This window comes from Gopherus flavomarginatus, chromosome 10 (genome assembly GCF_025201925.1).
Source record: "Gopherus flavomarginatus isolate rGopFla2 chromosome 10, rGopFla2.mat.asm, whole genome shotgun sequence".
NCBI lineage: Eukaryota > Metazoa > Chordata > Testudines > Testudinidae > Gopherus > Gopherus flavomarginatus.
The window spans coordinates 11,705,635-11,727,579 of record NC_066626.1 but is presented as its reverse complement, the minus strand read 5'-3'; the positions used below and the strand labels follow the sequence as shown (position 1 = coordinate 11,727,579).

The window sequence follows — 21,945 nt, the reverse complement described above, 5'->3', positions numbered from 1 at the left end:
TAAGGGGAGAAAGGGTGCTGTGGTGGCGGGGACGAGGGGAGAGGGTCGGTGTGGGCGCAGGGATGAGGAGGAAGGGGTGGGGTGGGGACAAGAGGAGAGGGTCGGTGTGGGTGCAGGGATGAGGAGGAAGGGGTGGGGTGAGGACGAGGGATGAGGGTCGGTGTGGGTGCAGGGATGAGGGGGAAGGGGTGGGATGAGGACGAGGGGAGAGGTTCGGTGTGGGTGCAGGGATGAGAGGGAAGGGGTGGGGTGAGGACGAGGGGAGAGGGTCGGTGTGGGTGCAGGGATGAGAAGGAAGGGGTGGGGTGGGGACGAGGGGAGAGGGTCAGTGTGGGTGCAGGGATGAGGGGGAAGGGGTGGGGTGGGGACGAGGGGAGAAGGTCGGTGTGGGTGCAGGGATGAGGGGGTAGGGGTGGGGTGGGGACGAGGGGAGAGGGTCGGTGTGGGTGCAGGGATGAGGGGGAAGGGGTGGGGTGGGGACGAGGGGAGAGGGTCGGTGTGGGTGCAGGGATGAAGAGGAAGGGGTGGGGTGGGGACGAGGGGAGAGGGTCAGTGTGGGTGCAGGGATGAGGGGGAAGGGGTGGGGTGGGGACGAGGGGAGAGGGTCGGTGTGGGTGCAGGGATGAGGGGGAAGGGGTGGGGTGGGGACGAGGGGAGAGGGTCGGTGTGGGTGCAGGGATAAGGGGGAAGTGGTGGGGTGGGGACGAGGGGTGAGGGTCTTTGTGGTGCAGGGATAAGGGGGAAGTGGTGGGCTGGGGACGAGGGGTGAGGGTCTTTGTGGTGCAGGGATGAGGGGGAAGTGGTGGGGTGGGGACGAGGGGAGAGGGTCAGTGTGGTGCAGGGATGAGGAGGAAGGGGTGGGGTGGGGACGTGGGGAGAGGGTTGGTGTGGGTGCAGGGATGAGGAGGAAGGGGTGGGGTGGGGACGAGGGGAGAGGGTCGGTGTGGGTGCAGGGATGAGGGGGAAGGGGTGGGGTGGGGACGAGGGGTGAGGGTCGGTGTGGGTGCAGGGATGAGGAGGAAGGGGTGTGTTGGGGACGAGGGGAGAGGTTCGGTGTGAGTGCAGGGATGAGGAGGAAGGGGTGGGGTGGGGACGAGGGGAGAGGGTCGGTGTGGGTGCAGGGATGAGGGGGAAGGGGTGGGGTGGGGACGAGGGGAGAGGGTCAGTGTGGGTGCAGGGATGAGGAGGAAGGGGTGGGTTGGGGACGAGGGGTGAGGGTCGGTGTGGGTGCAGGGATGAGGAGGAAGGGGTGGGGTGGGGACGAGGGGAGAGGTTCGGTGTGAGTGCAGGGATGAGGAGGAAGGGGTGGGGTGGGGACGAGGGGAGAGGGTCGGTGTGGGTGCAGGGATGAGGGGGAAGGGGTGGGTTGGGGACGAGGGGAGAGGGTCGGTGTGAGTGCAGGGATGAGGAGAAAGGGATGGGGTGGGGACGAGGGGAGAAGGTCGGTGTGGGTGCAGGGATGAGGGGGAAGGGGTGGGGTTGGGACGAGGGGAGAGGGTCGGTGTGGGTGCAGGGATGAGGGGGAACGGGTGAAGTGGGGACGAGGGGTGAGGGTCGGTGTGGGTGCAGGGATGAGGGGGAAGAGGTGGGGTGGGGTGGAGGGGAGACGGTTGGTGTGAGTGCAGGGATGAGGGGGAAGAGGTGGGGTGGGGTGGAGGGGAGAGGGTTGCTGTGAGTGCAGGGATGAGGAGGAAGGGGTGGGGTGGGGACGAGGGGAGAGGGTCGGTGTGGGTGCAGGGATGAGGGGGAAGGAGTGGGTTGGGGACGAGGGGAGAGGGTCGGTGTGAGTGCAGGGATGAGGAGGAAGGGGTGGGGTGGGTACGAGGGGTGAGGGTCGGTGTGGGTGCAGGGATGAGGGGGAAGGGGTGGGGTGGGGACGAGGGGAGAGGGTCGGTGTGGGTGCAGGGATGAGGGGGAAGAGGTGGGGTGGGGTGGAGGGGAGAGGGTTGGTGTGGGTGCAGGGATGAGGAGGAAGGGGTGGGATGGGGACGAGGGGAGAGGGTTGGTGTGGGTGCAGGGATGAGGAGGAAGGGGTGGGGTGGGGACTAGGGGAGAGGGTCGGTGTGGGTGCAGGGATGAGGGGGAAGGGGTGGGGTGGGGACGAGGGGAGAAGGTTGGTGTGGGTGCAGGGATGAGGGCAATGCAGGAGGGGAGGTGTGCGTCCCAGTGGGGGAGGGGGTGTCCCTGAGCGGTCGCTAGGGAATTGCTCAGCCTTGCCGGGGGACTCAGCAATGCCCCCCAGGCCTGCTTGGGCTCGTGCTCCCCCAGCACATGGACTGAGGGTATGAAAGAGACACAGTGACCCCCTCTTCTCCTCCCCCCACCTACGCTGCCAGCAACAGGGGTGCTCAGGAGACTGCCGACTCCGCAGAGGGGACCGGCCTGGGTCTCAAGGGTGGACCCGTGTCCCATGAACTGCAGTATCCCGTGGGCCGAGAAACAAGCGCTCCAGCGAGGTGTTGGCCAGTCTGACAGGGCTGAGAGTTTCGACTGCCGGGTTACGTTTTCTTTTCTTTTGGTAACTAACTCGGACTTTCTGCCTCTCACTTATAATCTCTGTGTTGTAAACTGGCTTTACTGTTTCTCTTTACCGGGGAGTTTGCTGAAGTGTTTGGCAAATGTGCTCAGGTTTACAAAGGCTGATGTAGATCCACATCCCATGGCTGAAGTGGGGAATTAATTAATTAATACACGTGTCCCTGCACGCTCCTCTCTGCCCCCTTCCCATCACTGGCCCTTATGACAGCTACAAGTGATGGGCTCCCAACCCTGCCTGCCCTGGCGCCCCCGCCACTCGCACCATGGCACCAGCCAGAACAGCAGCCATGCCCATTGCCAGGCTCTGGCCCCCAACCTGCTCATGGGGCAGGGTGTGGGGCGAAGGAGGAGGCAGGGCCTGCACTTTCCGGAGGAGGAGATGGCAGGGACACAGAGAGGGATGGGGAGGGGTGGCGTGGGGCAGTGGGGCTACAGTTCAGGCACTGGGGGCCCTCGTCACCCTGCACCCACTCTGCCACCAGAAAACTCCCCTAGGCATGGGTTCCCTGCACAGCACAGCTCTCCAGTCCTTTTTCCCTGAGCTGAGTGCAGAATCTGGGGATCAGCTCAGGGCAGGCCCCTGGGCAGGGGCTAGACAGGCACTGGACTTGTGCTGAGTGAAGCTGCAAGTGCCTACCGCATGCCTGCTGCACCGGTCCAGTAGCTGTGCCTGGGCACAAAGGCACATCAGGGCACCAGCCCAGCGCTGGCACGGTCTCTTTGACCTGTTGCTGTAAGCGCTGGCACTGACAGGTGCTGTTACGTCAGTAGGCAGGTTTAGGCCCATTAGCAGTGTCTGCCAGGAGCCAGGGAAGCCACCCACATGAATTAAACAAGGCAGGCGGAGAGAATTCTCTGTCTGCCAGCAGAATCCTGTGTGGAGCGTTCTTGCTTTGAAGGATTGTATGGGAATGACTTCAGGACAGTGACTGCCACTTCGTTCCATAGTTCTCAAAGTCTTGTTAATGCTGCCTAGTGTCTGTCTGCGAGCTGCTCCTGGTGGTGTAGAAAGCGGTGGGAGCAGGAGGGTTGCGTAGTGTTGCAGTAAAGAAGCATTGCTTCTTGGCTTGGACCGTGAAGTACAAAAATTATCTACGTTTCTTGGTCTATTAAAGGCTATAGTCAAGTGTCTTGACATGTTTGTTCTTTTGGCCCCAAGATGAAAACTGTGTCTGTGTCTCTTGGACCATGAAATACAAACATTATCTCCTAAGCTAATATCTGTTCTAATCAGTGTGGTATCTGATCTGTTCTCCACTGGAGAGCTGTGTGTTCACTAGGGTTTTTGAGAAAGGGAGTTGGAGTAGGGGCTTGCTCTGCTCATTGCACACATCAGCCTGGCATTGCAGCGCTTCCAGGAGTAGTGCCTCTCCCAGCTGGGACAATCTTCTGGTTCAAAGAAAGAGAAAACAATGGTGGGGTCAGTATCTGGATTGTGATGTTCCCATGTTTTGTCTCTATGTCAGCTTGGTTATTTGTGAGTGTTGAGTGGGGGGCTGCTGTTGTTTTTAATTTTGCGTTACTGTCGGTTGTAGATCACTTAAGTGTCTCTTTACTTATTTGTTTGTCTGTTGGTGTTCACATTGCTCTTCTTTGTGCACTTTCCAAAAGTGTGTGGTTTGGCTCAGCTGTTCATCTGTGTGCCCCTGAGAGAACGTTTCTGACTCTCCCTCCTTGAGAAAATATCATTGTTTTAGTGTAGGGAACAGTCTGTCAGTGGTTTCCCCAGACTAGGAGCAGAAGAGGAGAAAGATTTGAGTCAGATGGGTAGAGTTTCAGGCCACAAGAAACCACCTGATCATCTGATCTGATCGCCTGCATGTCCCACGCCACTGCCCACCTCCCAGTGACCCCTGCAAAGAGCCCAGTCATCAGGATGAGACCATCTATAGACTATCCTCTTGTCGGCCACAGGCAGAGAGTAGGAGGGACTGGGGTGCACCAGATCCTGAGGCCCCTGCAATGGCAGGGAATTGATTTGGGAGATACATCCAGAGGATTCGAGCAAGCGACCCAAGTTCCCTACAGTAAAATCCCTTCCTGACCCCACAAAATGGCTATCGGTCAGTTTGGCCCTGAGCACGTGAGTAAAACACACTAGGCCAGCATCCAAGAAAGATCATATATTGAGCAACTGGGTCAATGGCCAATCTCTGATGCTTCAGGGTCCTACGCTGTGCTGGGTTTTCAGTTATGTGCATTAACTCAAGAGAGAGAGAGGCCCCCAGAGCTAAGTGCTGCAGAGCAGAGACTCCCATGCTGGACATCCCCTTCCAAGGAAGGCTGTTACTTTGGAGCTGGAACCCGTTCTCCTAATCTCACTCCAGCTCTCCTCCCTCCCTCTCAGTTCAGCCCAAGGTGAAAGTTTCCCCCCTGAAATGAGGATCCCAGCCCCACCCCAGGATGCTGGTTGGTCCATGACAGGGTTTTACTCTTCGGGGACTGAAATCAAGCAGTCCAAGAATGGGAAGGTGCAGACAGATACTGGCCCTTCCAGAACCTGGTGATGATGGAGATGAACTCCCGGCACTGAAATGTCTATGCCTGCCAGGTGAAGCACATCAGCCTGCAGCGCCCCCTCTTCTTAGCGTAAGAGACTCTGCACCTGGCACATTCCCTGAGGCCTCAGGGGCACCCCTCACTCCATGGAGCCCTCGGGAGATATGGGAATGTCTCCGAGACCTGTCTCCATCCCTAGGGGCAGAAAGCAGAGATGTGACAAAGGGAAGGAGAGGCTGGGCTTAGCCCAAACCACCCGTGCTCTTGTTTTCACAGAGGCACAGGCTGACTCTCCCGTCACTGGGGTCGGGGGCTGTCTTGAGGTTGGTCTTCACGGCCCTAGGATTGCTCGTCTACCTGAGGAATAAGAAAGGTGAATGGCTCCGGGACAGCGCTGCAGCACCAGGAAATGACGCCCAGTGGGGCCATGATGAAATCGCACTAAAGGATTTCACTAGAATTTTGATTCACCACAATTTGCTTTAGCTTCCCCTTCTGGCATGAATCAAGTTCTCTAGTGACCGAGGCACTTCCTGCCCATCTCTCTGTCCACGGCCAGGAAGTGTGGGGCTATTCTCAGCTCCTCACTTCCCAGAAATCTGACCCAGACCATTCAGATTTGGAGCTACAGTGGTGCCCTCCTGGCCTCCCCTCCAGGTCTCCTCTCTAGTCCCACACACTCCTGGAACGTCAGAGAGTTGCACGCACAGCTGGGGGTGTCTGTAAATCAGCCAATTTCTCTCTAGTTGTGAAACAAACACACTTTCCCTATTACAAATATGGAGACTAGGGTGACCAGACAGCAAGTGTAAAAAAATGGGACGGGGTGGGGGGTAATAGGTACCTATATAAGAAAAAGCCACCAAAATCAGGACTGTCTCTATAAAACTGGGACATCTGGTCACCAGACTCACATGCGAAACGCAACAGCAATCCCACCTCTGAACTCTGAGACTAATTTATTGCACTCTCTGAATTGCTTCTCTTTTTGCCTAAATGCATAAAAAGTATGTAATAACTTGCAGGTCAAAATGCTGAGTGCATGATGCCTGCAATTCTGTTACGTACGACGGGTGGTGCGCGCACACACGCACACAGCCACACACACACACTCTGATTATTTTCCCTGTGAGCCATAACCTCTCATTCACCCACTGACCATCCGTACAAAGCTCTTCCGAAAAGCACCAGAATCTCCCCTGAAATGAAATGACGAGAACGGGAGGGGCTGGAGCTGAATTTTGACTCCACCTTGTTCTCTGCCAGCCCCACTGCCAGGTGCTGATGCCTCTCGCCTCGCTCCCTGCCGGGCTCCTGAACTCAATCTCACCCTGGCGAGTGCCGCCTGGTGGGCTGGAGCCAAGTGGCGCTGCTGATCAGTATTGCCAACTTCATGAGATCAAAAAGCGTGCATCGGATCCCCCCAAAATTGGGAGATTGGCATCCAAAATCGGGAGCTTTTATGAAAAAAGATTATACTGGGATTTTAGGTCTTTCAGATTTCTGAACTCCCCTGGCTCTTTGCATGGGCGTTCACATATGAAGATTAACATTGTCCACTCTCCCACATGTACGAGGTAAGGGGAGTTTGGCCCCTGCTGCAGGACCTTTCCGCCCCACATCTGCCCCTCTCCTGCCCAGCCATTCATCCTGTCCCCCCAACCGCTCTCATTTTACCTCCCCTCAGTTCAGTCCCTCAGCCCCCATCATCACCACCCCATCAGTTCAGCCCCTCCACACCACCACCCTCAGTTCACTCTCCCAGCACTCACACCATCTACTCACACCCTCAATCCAGCCCCTGCCGCCCCATCAGCCCTCACCTCCTCACTTTGGCTGTAAGGATTAGGGCTTTTCCTCTAGCCACATTGTGAAGCCCGAGGCCTTTCTCTGCAGCAAGATTAGGAGAGCAGCAGCCATGAGCTAAGGAGCAAAAAGTCACATCCTCACATTCCCTGTAAAGTACATGAAAACAAGGTAATATCGGGCTGTTAAGGGGGCTCCTATCCTAATAGTGCCCATCCTCACCAGATAAAGGAACAGAGCTTAAGCTGGTTAAAGAAAACTTAGTTTGATGCAGCCTGTCTGGCAGGCAGTCACTTATCAACAGTTGTGGTTGTAAAATCCCCATTTCTTTATTATTTTGTCTTTATGTTCCCCACTTCCCTATAGTTTTCTCTGTGATTGCTGTCTGGTTCTTTGATTAAAAAGAACAAAAGAACAGCAGTACTTGTGGAACCTTGGAGACTAACAAATTTATTTGAGCATAAGCTTTCGTGGGCTACAGCCCACTTCATGGGATGCATGCAGTGGAAAATACAGTAGGAAGATGTATGTATACACAGAGAACATTAAACAATGGGTGTTACCGTACACACTATAAGGAGAGTGATCAGTTAAGGAGAGCTATTATCAGCAGTAGAGAAAAAGAACTGTGTGTAGTTGTGATGCAGTAGGGACTGTCTGTGTGGGGAGTGGGAGAGCAGGGGAGGACTTTAGGGGATGGACGATGCCAGGGCCTGTAACCTGAGCTAGGTAAGGGAGGGGAAAGGTCAACACCTATGCCCGGGAAGGGGACAAAGGAAGGGAGTGGCAGGAGGGAAGCAGTTTGAGTTTGGGCTTGGGGCTGGATGGGCGGAATTCAGGGTATCCTAGCTAGGATCCAAGCACCCTGAAAGCCCAGAAGGACTCGGTGGAGGGGTCCTGACTGTGCCTGCAAGCTCTGCTGTAACCGGTGTTCCTGTTGTCCAATAAACCTTCTGTTTTACTGGCTGGCTGAGAGTCACTGTGGGTCCCAGGAAGAGGGGTGCAGGACCGGACTCCCCACACTCCGTGACAACTGGTGGCAGCGGAGGGAGATACTGCACCCCGTGGACGGCGCTTCCTGCAGTAAGTGACTGGGGACCAGTAAAACGAAGGGGTGGTTAACCCCTGGGAGTGTGTGCCCAGTGAGAAGGACTTTGCAGTAACAGGGTCCCCCGGGGGATTGCAGCGAGTGGTCCCAGGGGCGGAGGAGTCTGCAGCTCGACCCTGGCAGAGAGGTGGTGACCTCACGAAGGGCTGGTGCACTAGGGGTCCCCCTGGAAACCGTGGGGAGCGGCGAGCGCCCCGGCCTGTGAGTGGCCAGCAGGAAGATGTATGCCAAGCGGCGCAAGTGTGACCTGCTGGAGCTGTGTAAGCAGAGGGGGCTGCACCCAGGGAGGCTCAGCAAGGACCAGCTGATTGCCCAGCTGGAGCAGGGAGACCGCATGAATGAACGGAGCCCTGTCTCTGAGGGAAGCAGCCGAGAAGATGCAGCGCAGGCACCAGTGACTGTCCCTGCTGGGAGTGGTCAGCCGGCAGACGAGGGCTTCCCGAGACCCCCCCTTCCTAGGCGTAGAGGAAGGGTGGGGAGGAGCCCAGTGTATACCGAGGGCACCGTGACACCCCCGGCCAGCAGGGGAGCCCCACGGCGAAGCTCACCCCCCAGCAGGGGATCCTCCCGGCAACGCTCAGCATCCGTGGAGCGGATGCGGCTGGAATATGAAAGGGAGCTGAGACGGGAGGAGCTCGAGTTAAAGAGGCGAGAGCTGGAGGAGAAGGCGAAACAACGTGAACATGACTGGAGGAGAAGGCGAAACAGCGTGCACATGAGGAGAACCAGCGTAAACATGAGGAGAACCAGCGCCAGCGTGAGTGGGAGGAGAAGGAGAAACAGCGTAAACATGAGCTGGACCTGGCCCGGCTGAGGAGCAGTGAGGCCCCGGCTGCGGTGAGTGAGGGGGGACCCAAGCCTACAAAGAGCTTTGATAAGCACTTGCTGCCCCGGCGTAAGGAGGGGGAGGACATAGATACCTTCCTGACGGCTTTTGAGAATGCCTGCGAGCTGCACAGGGTTGACCCTGCAGACAGGATTGCAGTTCTCACCCCCTTACTGGACTCCACAGCCGTGGAGGTGTACAGCCGACTGAAAGGGGCGGAGGCAGGGGACTATGAACTGTTCAAACAGGCCCTGCTCCGCGAGTTTGGGCTGACTCCTGAGATGTACCGGAAAAAGTTCCGGAGCCAGCGTAAAACCTGTGAGGTCACATACCTACAACTGGTCAACCGGGCGCAGGGGTATGCTCGCAAGTGGACAGCTGGGGCCCAAACTAAAGAGGACCTGCTTGACCTATTTATACTGGAGCACCTGTACGAGCAGTGCCCGTCCGACCTGAGGCTGTGGTTGATGGACCAGAAGCCGGAGAACCCGCAGCATGCAGGCCAGCTGGCCGACCAATTTGTGGACAGTCGGGCAGGGGATGGCAGGGAGGAGTCTCGAAGGAGCAGGCCTGCCTCAACGCAGAGAGAGAGTCATCATGGGACCTCCCAAAGGGGGCCTATGGAGAACCCCCCCAAAAGGGGAACATCCAGCGGCAGGTCCCTCCGACCCACTCAAGGGGACCCACGAGATATGGGCTGCTATCGCTGTGGCCAACGAGGTCACATACGGGCCCAGTGCCCCAAGCTCAGGGACAGACCAAGCAGACCCAACCCGCAGAGGGTGGACTGGGTAAAAACCCAATCGGAGGAGGGGCTACGTTCCCAGGAAAGGGGGGTTGGCAACATACCACCTGTTGATGCTCCCGGTTCCGGGTTTTTGGTTTACCGGGTGGGCGCGGGGCTGCCCCTCCGGAAAGAGTGCATTGTTTCCCTGGAAGTGGATGGGAGGAAGGTCACTGGGTACTGGGACACGGGCGCAGAGGTGACGCTGGCCCGGCCCGAGGTGGTGGCCTCAGATCGGATGGTGCCCGACACCTACCTGACCCTGATGGGCGTGGGCGGGACCCCATTCAAGGTACCCGTGGCAAGGGTACACCTGAAATGGGGGGCCAAGGAGGGCCCCAAGGATGTGGGGGTACACCAATATTTGCCCACTGACGTGTTAATGGGAGGGGACCTTGAGGACTGGCCTAGTAACACCCAGAGTGCCCTGGTCGTGACTCGTAGTCAGAGTCGGCAAATGGCACTGCTCCCCGACAACGGGGAAGGTACTCGACCTGAGGTGCAGGCCCCTAACTCAGGGAGCGGGGAACGCCCAGGGGCACGGTGCAGAGAGGCTGCGGCCTCAGACCCAGCCAGCAAGAGAGAGCCGGTCCCCATTCCTGTCCCAGCTGCTGAGTTCCAGGCCGAGTTGCAGAAAGATCCCTCCTTGCGGAAGCACAGGGACCGGGCTGACCTTAGTGCGGTACAGACCATGAGGAGAGGTTGCAAGGAGAGGTTCCTGTGGGAGAAGGGGTTCCTGTACCGAGAATGGGCTCCCCCAGGGGAAGTAGAGTCATGGGGGATCAGGAGGCAGCTGGTGGTTCCCCAGAAGTTCCGTCACAAGCTGTTGTACCTGGCCCATGACATCCCTCTCGCAGGGCACCAGGGAATCCGGCGCACCAGGCAGAGGCTGCTACAGAACTTTTACTGGCCTGGGGTCTTTACCCATGTCCGACAGTACTGCCAATCCTGTGACCCCTGCCAGAGGGTGGGGAAGGCCCGGGACAAGGGGAAAGCGGCTTTGAGGCCTTTACCCATCATAGAAGAACCTTTCCAGAAGGTAGCCATGGACATAGTGGGACCTCTCAGCAAGACGACCCGGTCAGGGAAGAAATACATCCTGGTGGTCGTGGATTTTGCCACTCGCTACCCCGAGGCTGTGGCCTTGTCCTCTATCGAAGCAGACACAGTGGCAGATGCGCTGCTGACAATTTTCAGCCGGGTGGGGTTCCCCAAGGAGGTCTTAACGGACCAGGGGTCCAACTTCATGTCGGCCCTGCTCCGGTCCTTATGGCAGAAATGTGGGGTCCAGCACAGCTGGGCCTCAGCGTATCACCCCCAGTCCAACGGGCTGGTAGAAAGGTTCAACGGGACGCTGAAGATGATGCTAAAAACATTTATGAACCAGCATCCGCAAGATTGGGACAAGTACTTACCTCACCTGCTGTTTGCGTACAGGGAGGTACCCCAGGAATCTACTGGGTTTTCACCTTTCGAACTGTTGTATGGAAGGCAGGTGAGGGGGCCCCTAGACCTGATGAGGGACGAATGGGAGGGGAAGGCCGCTCCCGAGGGAGAGTCAGTGGTGGAGTATGTCCTGACCTTCCGGGAAAGACTGGCCGAGCTCATGGGCCTGGCCAGGGAGAATCTGGCCCGAGCCCAGAGGAGGCAGAAGGTCTGGTATGACCGCACAGCACGAGCCCGTACCTTCGCCACCGGGGATCAGGTGATGGTTCTTATCCCCGTGAGGAGAAACAAACTCCAGGCCGCCTGGGAAGGGCCCTTCAAGGTTATCAAGCAACTGAATGAGGTAAACTATGTGGTGGAGCTGTCAAACCGGGCACATCACCGTCGGGTGTACCATGTGAACATGATGAAACCATACTATGACAGGGGGAATGTGGTGTTGGCCGTGTGTGGACATTGGGAGGGGCAGGGAGATGACCCCTTAGTGGATCTATTCCCTGGGACAAAAGCTGGTTCCCCCCTGGAGGCGATTCCCCTCTCTGAGCAACTGACCCCGGGCCAGCACGCTGAGATCAGAGGGGTGCTGCATCTGTACCGACAGCTGTTTTCCAACCAGCCTGGACGCACTAATTTGACTGTCCACCGGGTGGAGACTGGGTCGCATCCCCCTATAAGATGCTCCCCTTTTCGGGTCACTGGTAAAACTGCCCAGGATCTTGAAAGAGAGGTCAGGGACATGCTGGCTTTGGGGGTGATCCAGCCGTCTTCCAGCCCTTGGGCCTCGCCAGTGGTGCTAGTCCCCAAGAAGGATGGGTCAATCCGGTTCTGTGTGGACTATCGAAAGCTCAATGCCATCACCGTATCTGATGCCTACCCTATGCCCAGGCCTGACGAGCTCCTAGACAAGCTAGGAGGTGCTCGGTACCTCACCACTATGGATCTTACCAAAGGCTACTGGCAAGTGCCGCTGGACGCAGATGCCAGGCTGAAATCGGCCTTTATCACCCCTCTGGGGCTCTATGAGTTTCTGACCCTGCCCTTCGGCCTCAAGGGAGCGCCAGCCACCTTCCAGCGCCTGGTGGATCAGCTACTGAGGGGGATGGAGAGTTTTGCCGTGGCGTATATTGACGACATCTGCATCTTCAGCCAGACCTGGGAGGACCACATGTCCCAGGTTAAACAAGTCCTAGACCGACTCCGAAAGGCTGGGTTAACCGTAAAGGCTGAGAAGTGCAAGGTGGGGATGGCCGAAGTATCTTACCTGGGCCATCGGGTGGGGAGCGGCTGCCTGAAGCCGGAACCAGCCAAGGTGGAGGTGATCAGAGACTGGCCTGCTCCCCAAACCAAAAAGCAGGTACAGGCCTTTATTGGGATGGCGGGGTACTATCGAAGGTTCGTGCCCCACTTTAGTGCCATAGCCGGCCCCATCACTGAACTATGCAAAAAGGGGAAGCCAGACAAGGTGATCTGGACTGAGCAGTGCCAGGAGGCTTTCCGGGCGCTGAAGGAGGCTCTGGTTAGTGGCCCAGTTCTGGCAAACCCAGATTTTGACAAACCCTTTATGGTGTTCACTGATGCCTCAGACACGGGACTGGGGGCAGTGTTAATGCAGGAGGATGAAAAGGGGGAGAGACACCCCATCGTGTACCTGAGTAAGAAGCTGCTACCCCGGGAACAAAGCTACGCAGCCATCGAGAAGGAATGCCTGGCCATGGTGTGGGCCCTTAAGAAACTAGAGCCATATCTCTTTGGGCGACACTTCACCGTGTACACCGACCACTCTCCCCTGACCTGGCTGCACCAGATGAAAGGAGCCAACGCCAAGCTCCTGAGGTGGAGCCTGCTCCTGCAGGACTATGACATGGACGTGGTCCATGTGAAAGGAAGTGCCAACCTGACAGCGGATGCGTTGTCCCGGAGAGGGGGCCCTGAACTTCCCCAGGTCACTGGGCAGAGTGACCCCGCTCAGTTCAGTCTCGAAGGGGGGAGAGATGTGATGCAGTAGGGACTGTCTGTGTGGGGAGTGGGAGAGCAGGGGAGGACTTTAGGGGATGGACGATGCCAGGGCCTGTAACCTGAGCTAGGTAAGGGAGGGGAAAGGTCAACACCTATGCCCGGGAAGGGGACAAAGGAAGGGAGTGGCAGGAGGGAAGCAGTTTGAGTTTGGGCTTGGGGCTGGATGGGCGGAATTCAGGGTATCCTAGCTAGGATCCAAGCACCCTGAAAGCCCAGAAGGACTCGGTGGAGGGGTCCTGACTGTGCCTGCAAGCTCTGCTGTAACCGGTGTTCCTGTTGTCCAATAAACCTTCTGTTTTACTGGCTGGCTGAGAGTCACTGTGGGTCCCAGGAAGAGGGGTGCAGGACCGGACTCCCCACACTCCGTGACAGTAGTAGTAATGAAAATGGCCCATTTCCAGCAATTGACAAGATTGAGGAACTGTAGGGGGAGGGGGAGAAATAAGCAGGGGGATGTGAAAGCTGGCTGACCCCCCTTAATAGATTACAAGCGGCCAGTGGGGGGCGGGGGGGGGTGAGTACTGCTCATGGACACAGTAGCCTGAATTTTTGCACTATCTCTTTTCCTTTGCCTCAAAGCAGGAAAATCCTGCTCCAAACAGTCAGTACTACCCAGATAACGGGAGCATGAGATTTTACACTTACCAATCAAGTATTAACACGCAAGAGTCTTTGTCTGAATGTGTATAAAAGGTTTGTGAAATTTGTGTAAGACAAAGTCTTTTGTACCAAGCTACAGGCTCTCCTTTTTCTGCAGAATAAAGCATTTTTCCTTATCCGTGTCAGGCTGTTAATTGGCTCTCAGCTAGGCAGACCCAATATTTCGGTAACAGGGATATGGTTTCATGTTCTCTGTGTATATATATATCTTCCTACTGTACTTTCCACTGCATGCATCCCATGAAATGGGCTGTAGCCCATGGAAGCTTATGCTCAGATAAATGTGTTAGTCTCCAAGGTGCCACAAGTGCTCCTGTTCTTTTTGCGGATACAGATTAACACAGCTACACTCTGAAACCTGGTTCTTTGATGGTTTCTGTCTGCGATGGTTCATTTTGCGAGGTGGGGGGGTAGGATTGGTTAGAGAATGTGTCACACTAGGTTAGGATTGGTTAGGAACGTTTTAGCACAAGGACTGGTCACCGTCCAGCTCAGCAAGACTCAAGTTTTACTCTCTAAAGTGGGGGCAAAAGGAAGTTCTTGGGCACCAACTCCAGGACGCAGCCCCAGATCAGAGCTGCCAGAGCTCCCCAGCTGACCTCATCCTGACTGTCCAGCAGGGACAAATTATCTGCCTTTCTGAGAGTGGGAGTCGCAGCATTTTGGGTTTAGTCTCTGCATTGTTTTGGGTAATAACTGTTAATAAGGAGAGGTTAAGTGGGATATTGCTGTGTAAGGCTCTTTCCCTGGTAAAAGACCCCACAAACCCACAGTGCGAGGTTACCCTGAGCCCTCAGCATGGGGAGGGGGAGGGTGCCTAAATGAAGAGGGTTACGCCTTGAGCCATGGACCAGGGGAAAGGTGGGTGCCCCTGAGTGTGCGACGAACAGAGAATTGTGTGCGGGTAACACAGCCGCCTGCAGGCCCCAATTTACCCCTCCCAGCCTCAGCTCTGCTCCTTAGGGCTCTTCACCCTCCCCAGGCCTGGGGCCTGCTCGGGGGTCCCCTCTCTCCCACTTCCCAGGCTGGCAGGAGAGCAGCCTGCCTGGGGCTGACAGCGGGACCCTCTCCTCAGCCCCCACAGCAACGTCCCAGGCAGAGAACTCAGCTGAAACCATAACTCGGTGACATTTGAGATTTCTAGCCCCAGCCCACAAGTCAGGCTGAATTTTACTTAGAAATCACATCTCTGGCGATGAACTGGTGAGCGTTGGCATGTCTGTCCCTGGCACCTCCCTCGCTCTGCGGGCGGCGGGCGTGCCAGATCCCCGGGGAGGGGCAAAGGGCGGGAGAGGGGTGTCTCCCTGGGGCGGGAGGTTTCTGTGTAAGAGTTCCACACACCATTTGCCCCTTCTGCTCGCTAGCACTGAAAGACAGCACGGATGAGACTTGTCAGCTCAAATCACTGATCCCCACCCTCAGCGCTAAGCCCAACACCTGCCGTGAGACAGTTGGAAGGGACTGCTCAGCCTGCCCTAGCAGTGAGGCCCAGCCGCTCACTGCTGACGTCTCGTCTCGGAGAGCTGGGCTGAGCAGGGGGTGCTCAGGATGTGGCAATAGAAACAGGTGGCAGCAGAGGAGGCGAAGGCCGTATGGCCAATGGGGGCAGAGCAAACAGCGCAGTGGTGCTCACGGTCACACACGTATGAATAGCGGTGATGATGTTTCCCCACAACGCCGGGCTCCTTTCCCCTTTTCTTTGCTGTACACGACGCCGGGAGGGGAAGCGTTGGCTCTGAGAGGCACTTGCGGGGCGGGGGGTGGTTAGTTTTCCCAGTTTGCGACTGGGACTCAAGGGGGTTCTGTGCTGGATTGTTCTGAGGAACCCCTGGATGCTGAACCCGGCCCTGGTTGCTGCCGACTCCCCTGGCAGAAGGGTGGCATTTGTACAGCAGGGGCGTGAGATGACTGGGTGCCGGAGTCTCCAGGGCAGGGCGAGGCCAGGACAGTCTGGCAGCTGCAGCGCCACACAGGAGTCAGGACACCTGGGTTCTGTCCGGCTCTGCTGCACTCTCAGTGTGTGACCTCGGGCAGGTCACGTCACCTCCCCATTTGCTTCTCTCTGGGACAGGGGTTAATGGTGTTTCCCTGTGTGGCTGGCAGTTAACTGTCAGTGCCAACCTGAAACCACGCGAGGAAATGAGAGAAACCGCAATCTGCACAGTCCTGGTGTTAACCAGTGACGGGTGTCGGTGCCTGTCACTGGGAATAGCCCAGGGACGGCACACGCTGGTGGGCACAGGGACCCCCAGCAACCCTACAATAACAAGCCAGCTGTTGGCACCTCATGCTGCCTCCCCACCCATTTCCGACCCTTTTTCCTCACTCCCTCCTGCTGCCTCAGTTGACACCACCCAGCAACGAATGGTGCTAACACATAGCGACACAGTACGGGAGGGGGGGGTAGTCACAGAGTGGGAGGGGCTAATGAGGTGAGGGCGGGGCAGAGAGTGGGAGGGGCTAATAGGAGAGAGGTCAGGGAGGGAGTGGCTAATGAGTGATGGGAGGGGAAGGGGTTATTGGGAGAGGGAGCGGCAGGTGGGGGCCTTGGAATGGAGGAGCAGCGAGGGGAGGGGCTATTTCAAGGGGAGGGACTTATGGCAGGGTGGGAGGGTCTCTTGGGAGAGGGAGGGGTCGGCAGGGAGGGATGTTGGGGAGAGAGGGGGAGGCAAGTAGAGGGAGAGCCCACGGGGGGGAGGGCAGATGGGGAGGGTTCTGCCGTCCCTTCCACTCTGTCTCTTCACCCCGATCTCCCCCATCACTTGGGGGCAGCCAGGCCCAGCCCCACAGGGCAGGCCTGTTACTGCAGCGGGAGTGGGGGCGGACTCCCTCTCCATCCCCCCGAACCGCCCCTCCACGCTCGGCCAGGCTTGGCTGCAGTGCCAGGGCAATGGGTGCTGCTGGGGGTGGAGCTCCCGGGCAGGGTGAGGAGCAGGACACTGGCCACGAATGTGAGCCCTGCAGACCGGCCCCGTTTGCCTAGGCGCAGATGTGGCCCTAGTTCTGACCTTGCCGCCGGGGAACCCCCTCTCGCACTGCTGCTGCTCCCCAACTCCCTCTGCCCAGATTGGCTGGGGCTGGCAGCTGCAGGCACAGAGCTGAGAAGAGACAGACAAAGGGAGAAGTTGGTGGTGAGGCTTGTGGCCTGGGGAGGAACCAACAGCCCATGGGCTGGGCCCCTCGTCTCACTGCACTGAGACCTGCCAGAGCCTGGATCCCGCTCTCCCTGCCAGGATGCTGCTCCCGCTGCTGCTCCTCCCCTGGGCATGGGGGTCCCTGGCCGGTAAGTGGAGACCCCCCTCTGCCTTTTCGCTACTGAGGGGGGTGGGGTTGTGCATGATATAATGCCAGGGCCAGGGTGGGGCAGCACCACATAAGAACATAAAAACAGCCGGACTGGGTCACACCAAAGCTCCATCTTGCCCTGTGTCCTGTCGGCCGACAGTGGCCAGTGCCAGGTGCCCCAGAGGGAATGAACAGACAGGAATCATCCAGTGAGCCATCCCCTGTCGCCCAATTCCCAGCTTCAGCCAGACAGAGGTTAGGGGCACCATCCCTGCCCATCCTGGCCAATAGCCATTGATGGACCTATCCTCCGTGAACTTATCTAGCACTAGTGACCCTTGCTGGCGTGCAAGAGGAGGGGGCAGCAGGTTATGGTTCAGCAGGAAAACCCTGGAACTGGGGAGCATTAACAAGCCTGAGACTTCTTAATCTCTCTCCTCACCTGCTTTGTCCTCCCCTTGTTTCCTCTCCCCTCCAGCCTCCCCTTCTGTCCCCCCAGGGTCTCTCACCCTCCGGCTGCTCAAAACCACTGTCTTCCATAATGCCAGTTCTACAAACATGGAGGGGATGGCCTTGCTTGCGGACCTGGGGACCCACTCCATGGATTGCAGCACCTGCAAGATCCGCTTCCTGCAGCCCTGGGCCCACCAGGGCCTCACTCCAAAGCAGTGGCAGGGCCTGGAGACAGTGCTCCATAACTATGTGTCCAAATTCATCCTTCTTATGAACAAAGTGGTTAAGGATGAAGACGAGCACTGTGAGTATGGAGCGGTCCCCACACCCAACACGGAGCTGAGAACTGACACACTCACTGCAGTAACTGTGTCCTGACAGGGTGGATCATGGGCAAGACTGCCAGTTCCTGGCCCTTAGGCTGAATGGAGTCCGTGTGCCCTAGAAGGGAATGGCCCCGTTACCCATTCTCCACCCCGCTGAGCCAGTCCCCCACCTCTGCAGCCAGGTTGCAGCCTGCGCCCCCAGAGGAGAAAAGCCCCATGTCCCATCCCCTGAGCATAAGCACATGGTTTTTCACAGCCATGTGCCCTACCAAAGGCCCCTGTTCATACCACTGGAACCTGGCCAGCCTGAACATTGAAAACTGACACCTTCAACACAAGAATTGGAAAGGCAGGAAATGCAGAGCTAAGCGAATCCCGCTCCCCACCCTCACAGCCATCTCTGCTCAGTGGGACGGGACAGACCCAGCACACCTCTTCTCAGCCCAGTGTCTGCGCTGGGTGTCTGGTGCTGGAGCTCTAAAAGCAGGTCCTCGGGCGAGACTTTCTCTCAGGAACCCCTTACTCACCTGCCACCAGATTTGCACCACAAAGTGTCCCCTGCACCTTGCTGGGGCAGAGCTAGTTTCGGGGCAATCTGCCTGGGCAGGTGCGTTTCACGACAGAGTGACAGCCAGCCCTGCAATCACAACTCACTCCCACAGGAACCTCACGGCGACGGGGCTCAGATGGATGCTCCTGGGGCTCAGAGCTTTCTGCCTCTCTGGCTGAGTGAGTGTGAGACTCGGTGTGTCATGCCCTGAGGCACTGCTAGGGAAACAATCGCTGGCATAGGTGTGAACTGTCTGTGGGTTCAGGTGCGTGTCACTGCTGGGCGTACGCACCACAGACAGAACCAAGGCCCAGGGACTTTTGTAACGCTGGGAAGCCAGACTCATCCCTGCTAACAGTGCAGAGCTGAGCTCAGAGGAGCCCAGGGATGTATGTTTATTGAGGATCGGGGCCATAATTTTCTCTTGAGCATCACAAATCACTTTAAAAAAAATTAACATTTAAAAGACAGGTGATTTGGGTAGGAGTCTGTATCTCACAAAACCCATGACCAAGGGACCCCAAATTTGCACCACAAAGTCTGCCTCAGGCCCCGATATAGTGCAGTGATTTTTGAGTCAATTTGACCATATGTGTGGACCTCAGAGCACTTTGAAAACATCAGCTCTAAACAGAAACTGCAATGTGCCCTTAACTCCCCACAAGCCTGCCCAGGGCCACCCCACAAGCCTGCCTCCATGTTGTGGCCTAACATCCTCATTCCACGTGACATAATGTCTTTATTCCCCCGTCTCTCTATTTCTGCCCCTACCCCTGTCCCCCTAGTGACCTCCCAATGGCCTGTCCTCATTGCCCTGCCATTCCTGTTCCAGACCCCTTTGTCCTTCAGGCCTCCATCGGCTGCGAGCTCCACCCCAATGGCACCTCACGGCAGTTCTGTGATGCCGCAGTAAACGGGGAGGATTTTATCAGCTTCAGCGTGGATGAGGGCACCTGGGTCGCTCAGCGTGGGGATAAGCTGGCCCTCAGCATCCGAGACCTTTTAAACCAGGATAAGAGCGCGACTGCCATGGCTCAGTTTCTCCTGAGAACAACGTGTATCAATGAGCTCAAGAGCTTTGTCCAGTATGGGAAAGAGTCTCTGGAGAGACAAGGTGAGGCTGGATGCCACTCCCCGCTCACTGAGATGCAGCCACTTCTGGGATGGGTTTTTTGAACAGGGACTCTTGTGTTGTGTACAAATGCAGCTCACCTGGGCTAGAGCGCAGTAGCGATTTCATCGCCACCCTGCACAGCAGTTTAAGACAGGAAGTGAAGGGGGAGTCCTTTAGGAATGGTAACTGAAGGGGGCAGAATTGGAGTCTGAGCAGGGCAGTGCTGCCAACGCCTGACCCCGGGAAGTGGAGCTGGACTTGGCTAGTGAGTCCCTGAGGCTCAGGCTGAATCGTCCCCTCTCCCCCGCCCCGTCTCTCTCCTCCTGTCTCAGAGAAGCCAGTCGCTGTGGTGTTTGCCCGAGCACCTCCCCCATCCGGGACCCCCGCACTGGTACTGCTGGTTTGCCGGGTCACCAGTTTCTACCCCCGTCCTGTCCGTGTGGCCTGGCTGCAGGACGGGGAGGAGGTGGCAGCGGGCTGGAGGTTGAACTCCAGCGGGATCCTGCCCAACGCGGACCTGACCTACCAGCTGCGCAGCTCCCTGGCTGTGGGGCCAGGTGATGGGCACAGCTACGCCTGCCGGGTGCAGCACAGCAGCCTGGGGGGCCAGAGCCTGCTGATCTCCTGGGGTAGGTGCATGTCCGCGGGGGGGGAGGGTGGTCATAGTCTCTGGGGGCTTTTCTTGCACATCTCAAGCAGGGCAGGGTCCGGGCAGTGAGAGTGGAGAGAGGGAGGCAGAGCAGGTGTAGGGGGTGTGGCGGTGGATCAGGGAGCAGGGTGGAGGGGAATGGGACAGGACTGGCACAGGAGAAGCAGGCTGGGGGCTGAGGGGAGAAGTAATGGGATGGGTGGGGTGGGGAGAGCTGTATGGAGTGTGGCAGAGGGGAGACAATGGGGCAGGACTGGGGGGTTTGGGAAAAGAGGTAGGAGCCAGAGGCGGTCGGACAGAGGGGAGTAGCACTGGCATGCGGGAAGGCTGAGAGGGTGGGAATGTGGGGGGAGCAGCGAGGGTGGGATGATGGAGGACAATGAGGGAAAAGGGTCCAGGTAGGGGCATCTAAGAGCAGTAGGGGTGGGACAATGAGGAAGACAGAGGGAACAGGGCTGGGTGGAGGGCTGAGGGCAGTTGGTTGGGTTGGGGCAGCAGGGGGACTGCAGAGGAGGCTGGGGGAAGAGGGCTGGGTGGGAGGCAATGGGTCAGGGTCGGGGGAGCAGAGGGAGCTATGGGGGAGGCCTTGGGAACAGGGCCCACATTCCTGTCCCCATTCCCAGCGCATCACCCTTGTGTGTTACAGGGCACAGCAGGCCCTGGGGCCCCAGCCTGGCCGTGGGCATCACCCTGGGGGCTCTGGCCGTAGCTGCCGTGGCTGTGGTGCTGTGGTGGAGAATACGCAGGTGAGTATCTCCCTACCGGGGTGGTGGTGGGGAGGCCGTTACACCCCATAACCCATCCCCTCTGCTTTCTCCTTCCAAGGGCCACCCGGATGTCAGAACAGGAGAGCCCAGAGCCTGAGGATACAGCACTGGCTCAGATGTGAGGATCGGCCCCTCACTTGGGCCCATGGACCTTGGGGCTGAATCCGCACCTGGCTCCAGAGCTGAGGCCCCGTCTGAATCGGGGCCCTGGGTTGGGGACAGGATTCTCCTCCCCCTGGGATGTTTGGGACACTTGGGATCCCGGATCCCCAGGGAGCCAGAGCTGCCCTGTGCTATTCAGAATGCCCCGGCAGGGCGTTCAGGCTGAGCGGGGATGCCTGGGAAGCAAGCGGATTGGCTACCAGAGCTGGGTGTGAGGGACCTCAGGCTCCGGGGGTAGGTTCTGTCAGTTTGTTCTGTGTCTGGGCAGCACTGAGCACTCAGGGGTCCTGGGCACGACCGGGCTCCTTGGCCCTGCGTTAATCCAGTGCAACCCCTCTGCCGGTCTGAGCTGGCAGCCACAAGGGCCAGTTCAGTATCTAGGGGTTCCCTTTCAACGCAGAACCGGCGCCAGCCCCCACCCAGTGACCTGGGACTAGGGGACAGGGGCGACTCTAGGCACCAGCAAAGCCAGCACCTGCTTGGGGCAGCCCATTTGCAGGGGCGGCAGGGAGCCATCATGGCAACTGAGGACCAACAGGGGGCCCTGGGAGCTGTAGTTCCTTGGTTAGCTCCCTGCCTATAGAGCCAGCCATGGAGCAAGGACAGAACTACATTTCCCAGCATTCCCTTGGCCACTACCAACTGGAAAGGAATGGGGGGAGCACGTGCTGCAGCGTGCTGTGAGTGGAGAGCTGCACTGTGCAGGGTAGAGGGGCCATATTTTAACATTCAAAAAACAGGACACTCCGGGGGGCGGGGGAGGGTGGCCTCAACCTGCCCTCCTCCACTCCCTCCCTGTCCCCTTATTACCCCCTCCCAAGACCCCACCCCCTATCTAAGTGCCGCTACTCCTTGTCCCCAACTTCCCCCTCCTGGGAGCCCTGCCCCTAACTGCCCCCCAGGACCCCACCCCCTATCTAAATGCCACTGCTCCTTGTCCCCAACTTCCCCCTCCC

General features: G+C 57.9%; 1 protein-coding gene and 1 pseudogene across 1 annotated transcript in view; both read left to right on the top strand.

Moving 5' to 3' along the window:
- The window catches only part of LOC127030097 (antigen-presenting glycoprotein CD1d-like), a 32,713-nt gene extending 11,764 nt beyond the window's left edge, over positions 1-20,949 (top strand). The window contains exons 2-7 of the mRNA XM_050916050.1: positions 16,750-16,966; positions 17,447-17,725; positions 19,130-19,411; positions 19,744-20,040; positions 20,707-20,806; positions 20,886-20,949. Coding sequence (XP_050772007.1) covers positions 16,918-16,966; positions 17,447-17,725; positions 19,130-19,411; positions 19,744-20,040; positions 20,707-20,806; positions 20,886-20,949 — 1,071 coding nt within the window. The 5' untranslated portion in view covers positions 16,750-16,917. The remainder of the gene's footprint in view (positions 1-16,749; positions 16,967-17,446; positions 17,726-19,129; positions 19,412-19,743; positions 20,041-20,706; positions 20,807-20,885) is intronic.
- LOC127030545 (uncharacterized) lies at positions 3,741-3,912 on the top strand (annotated as a pseudogene).
- Positions 20,950-21,945: the final 996 nt, after the last annotated feature.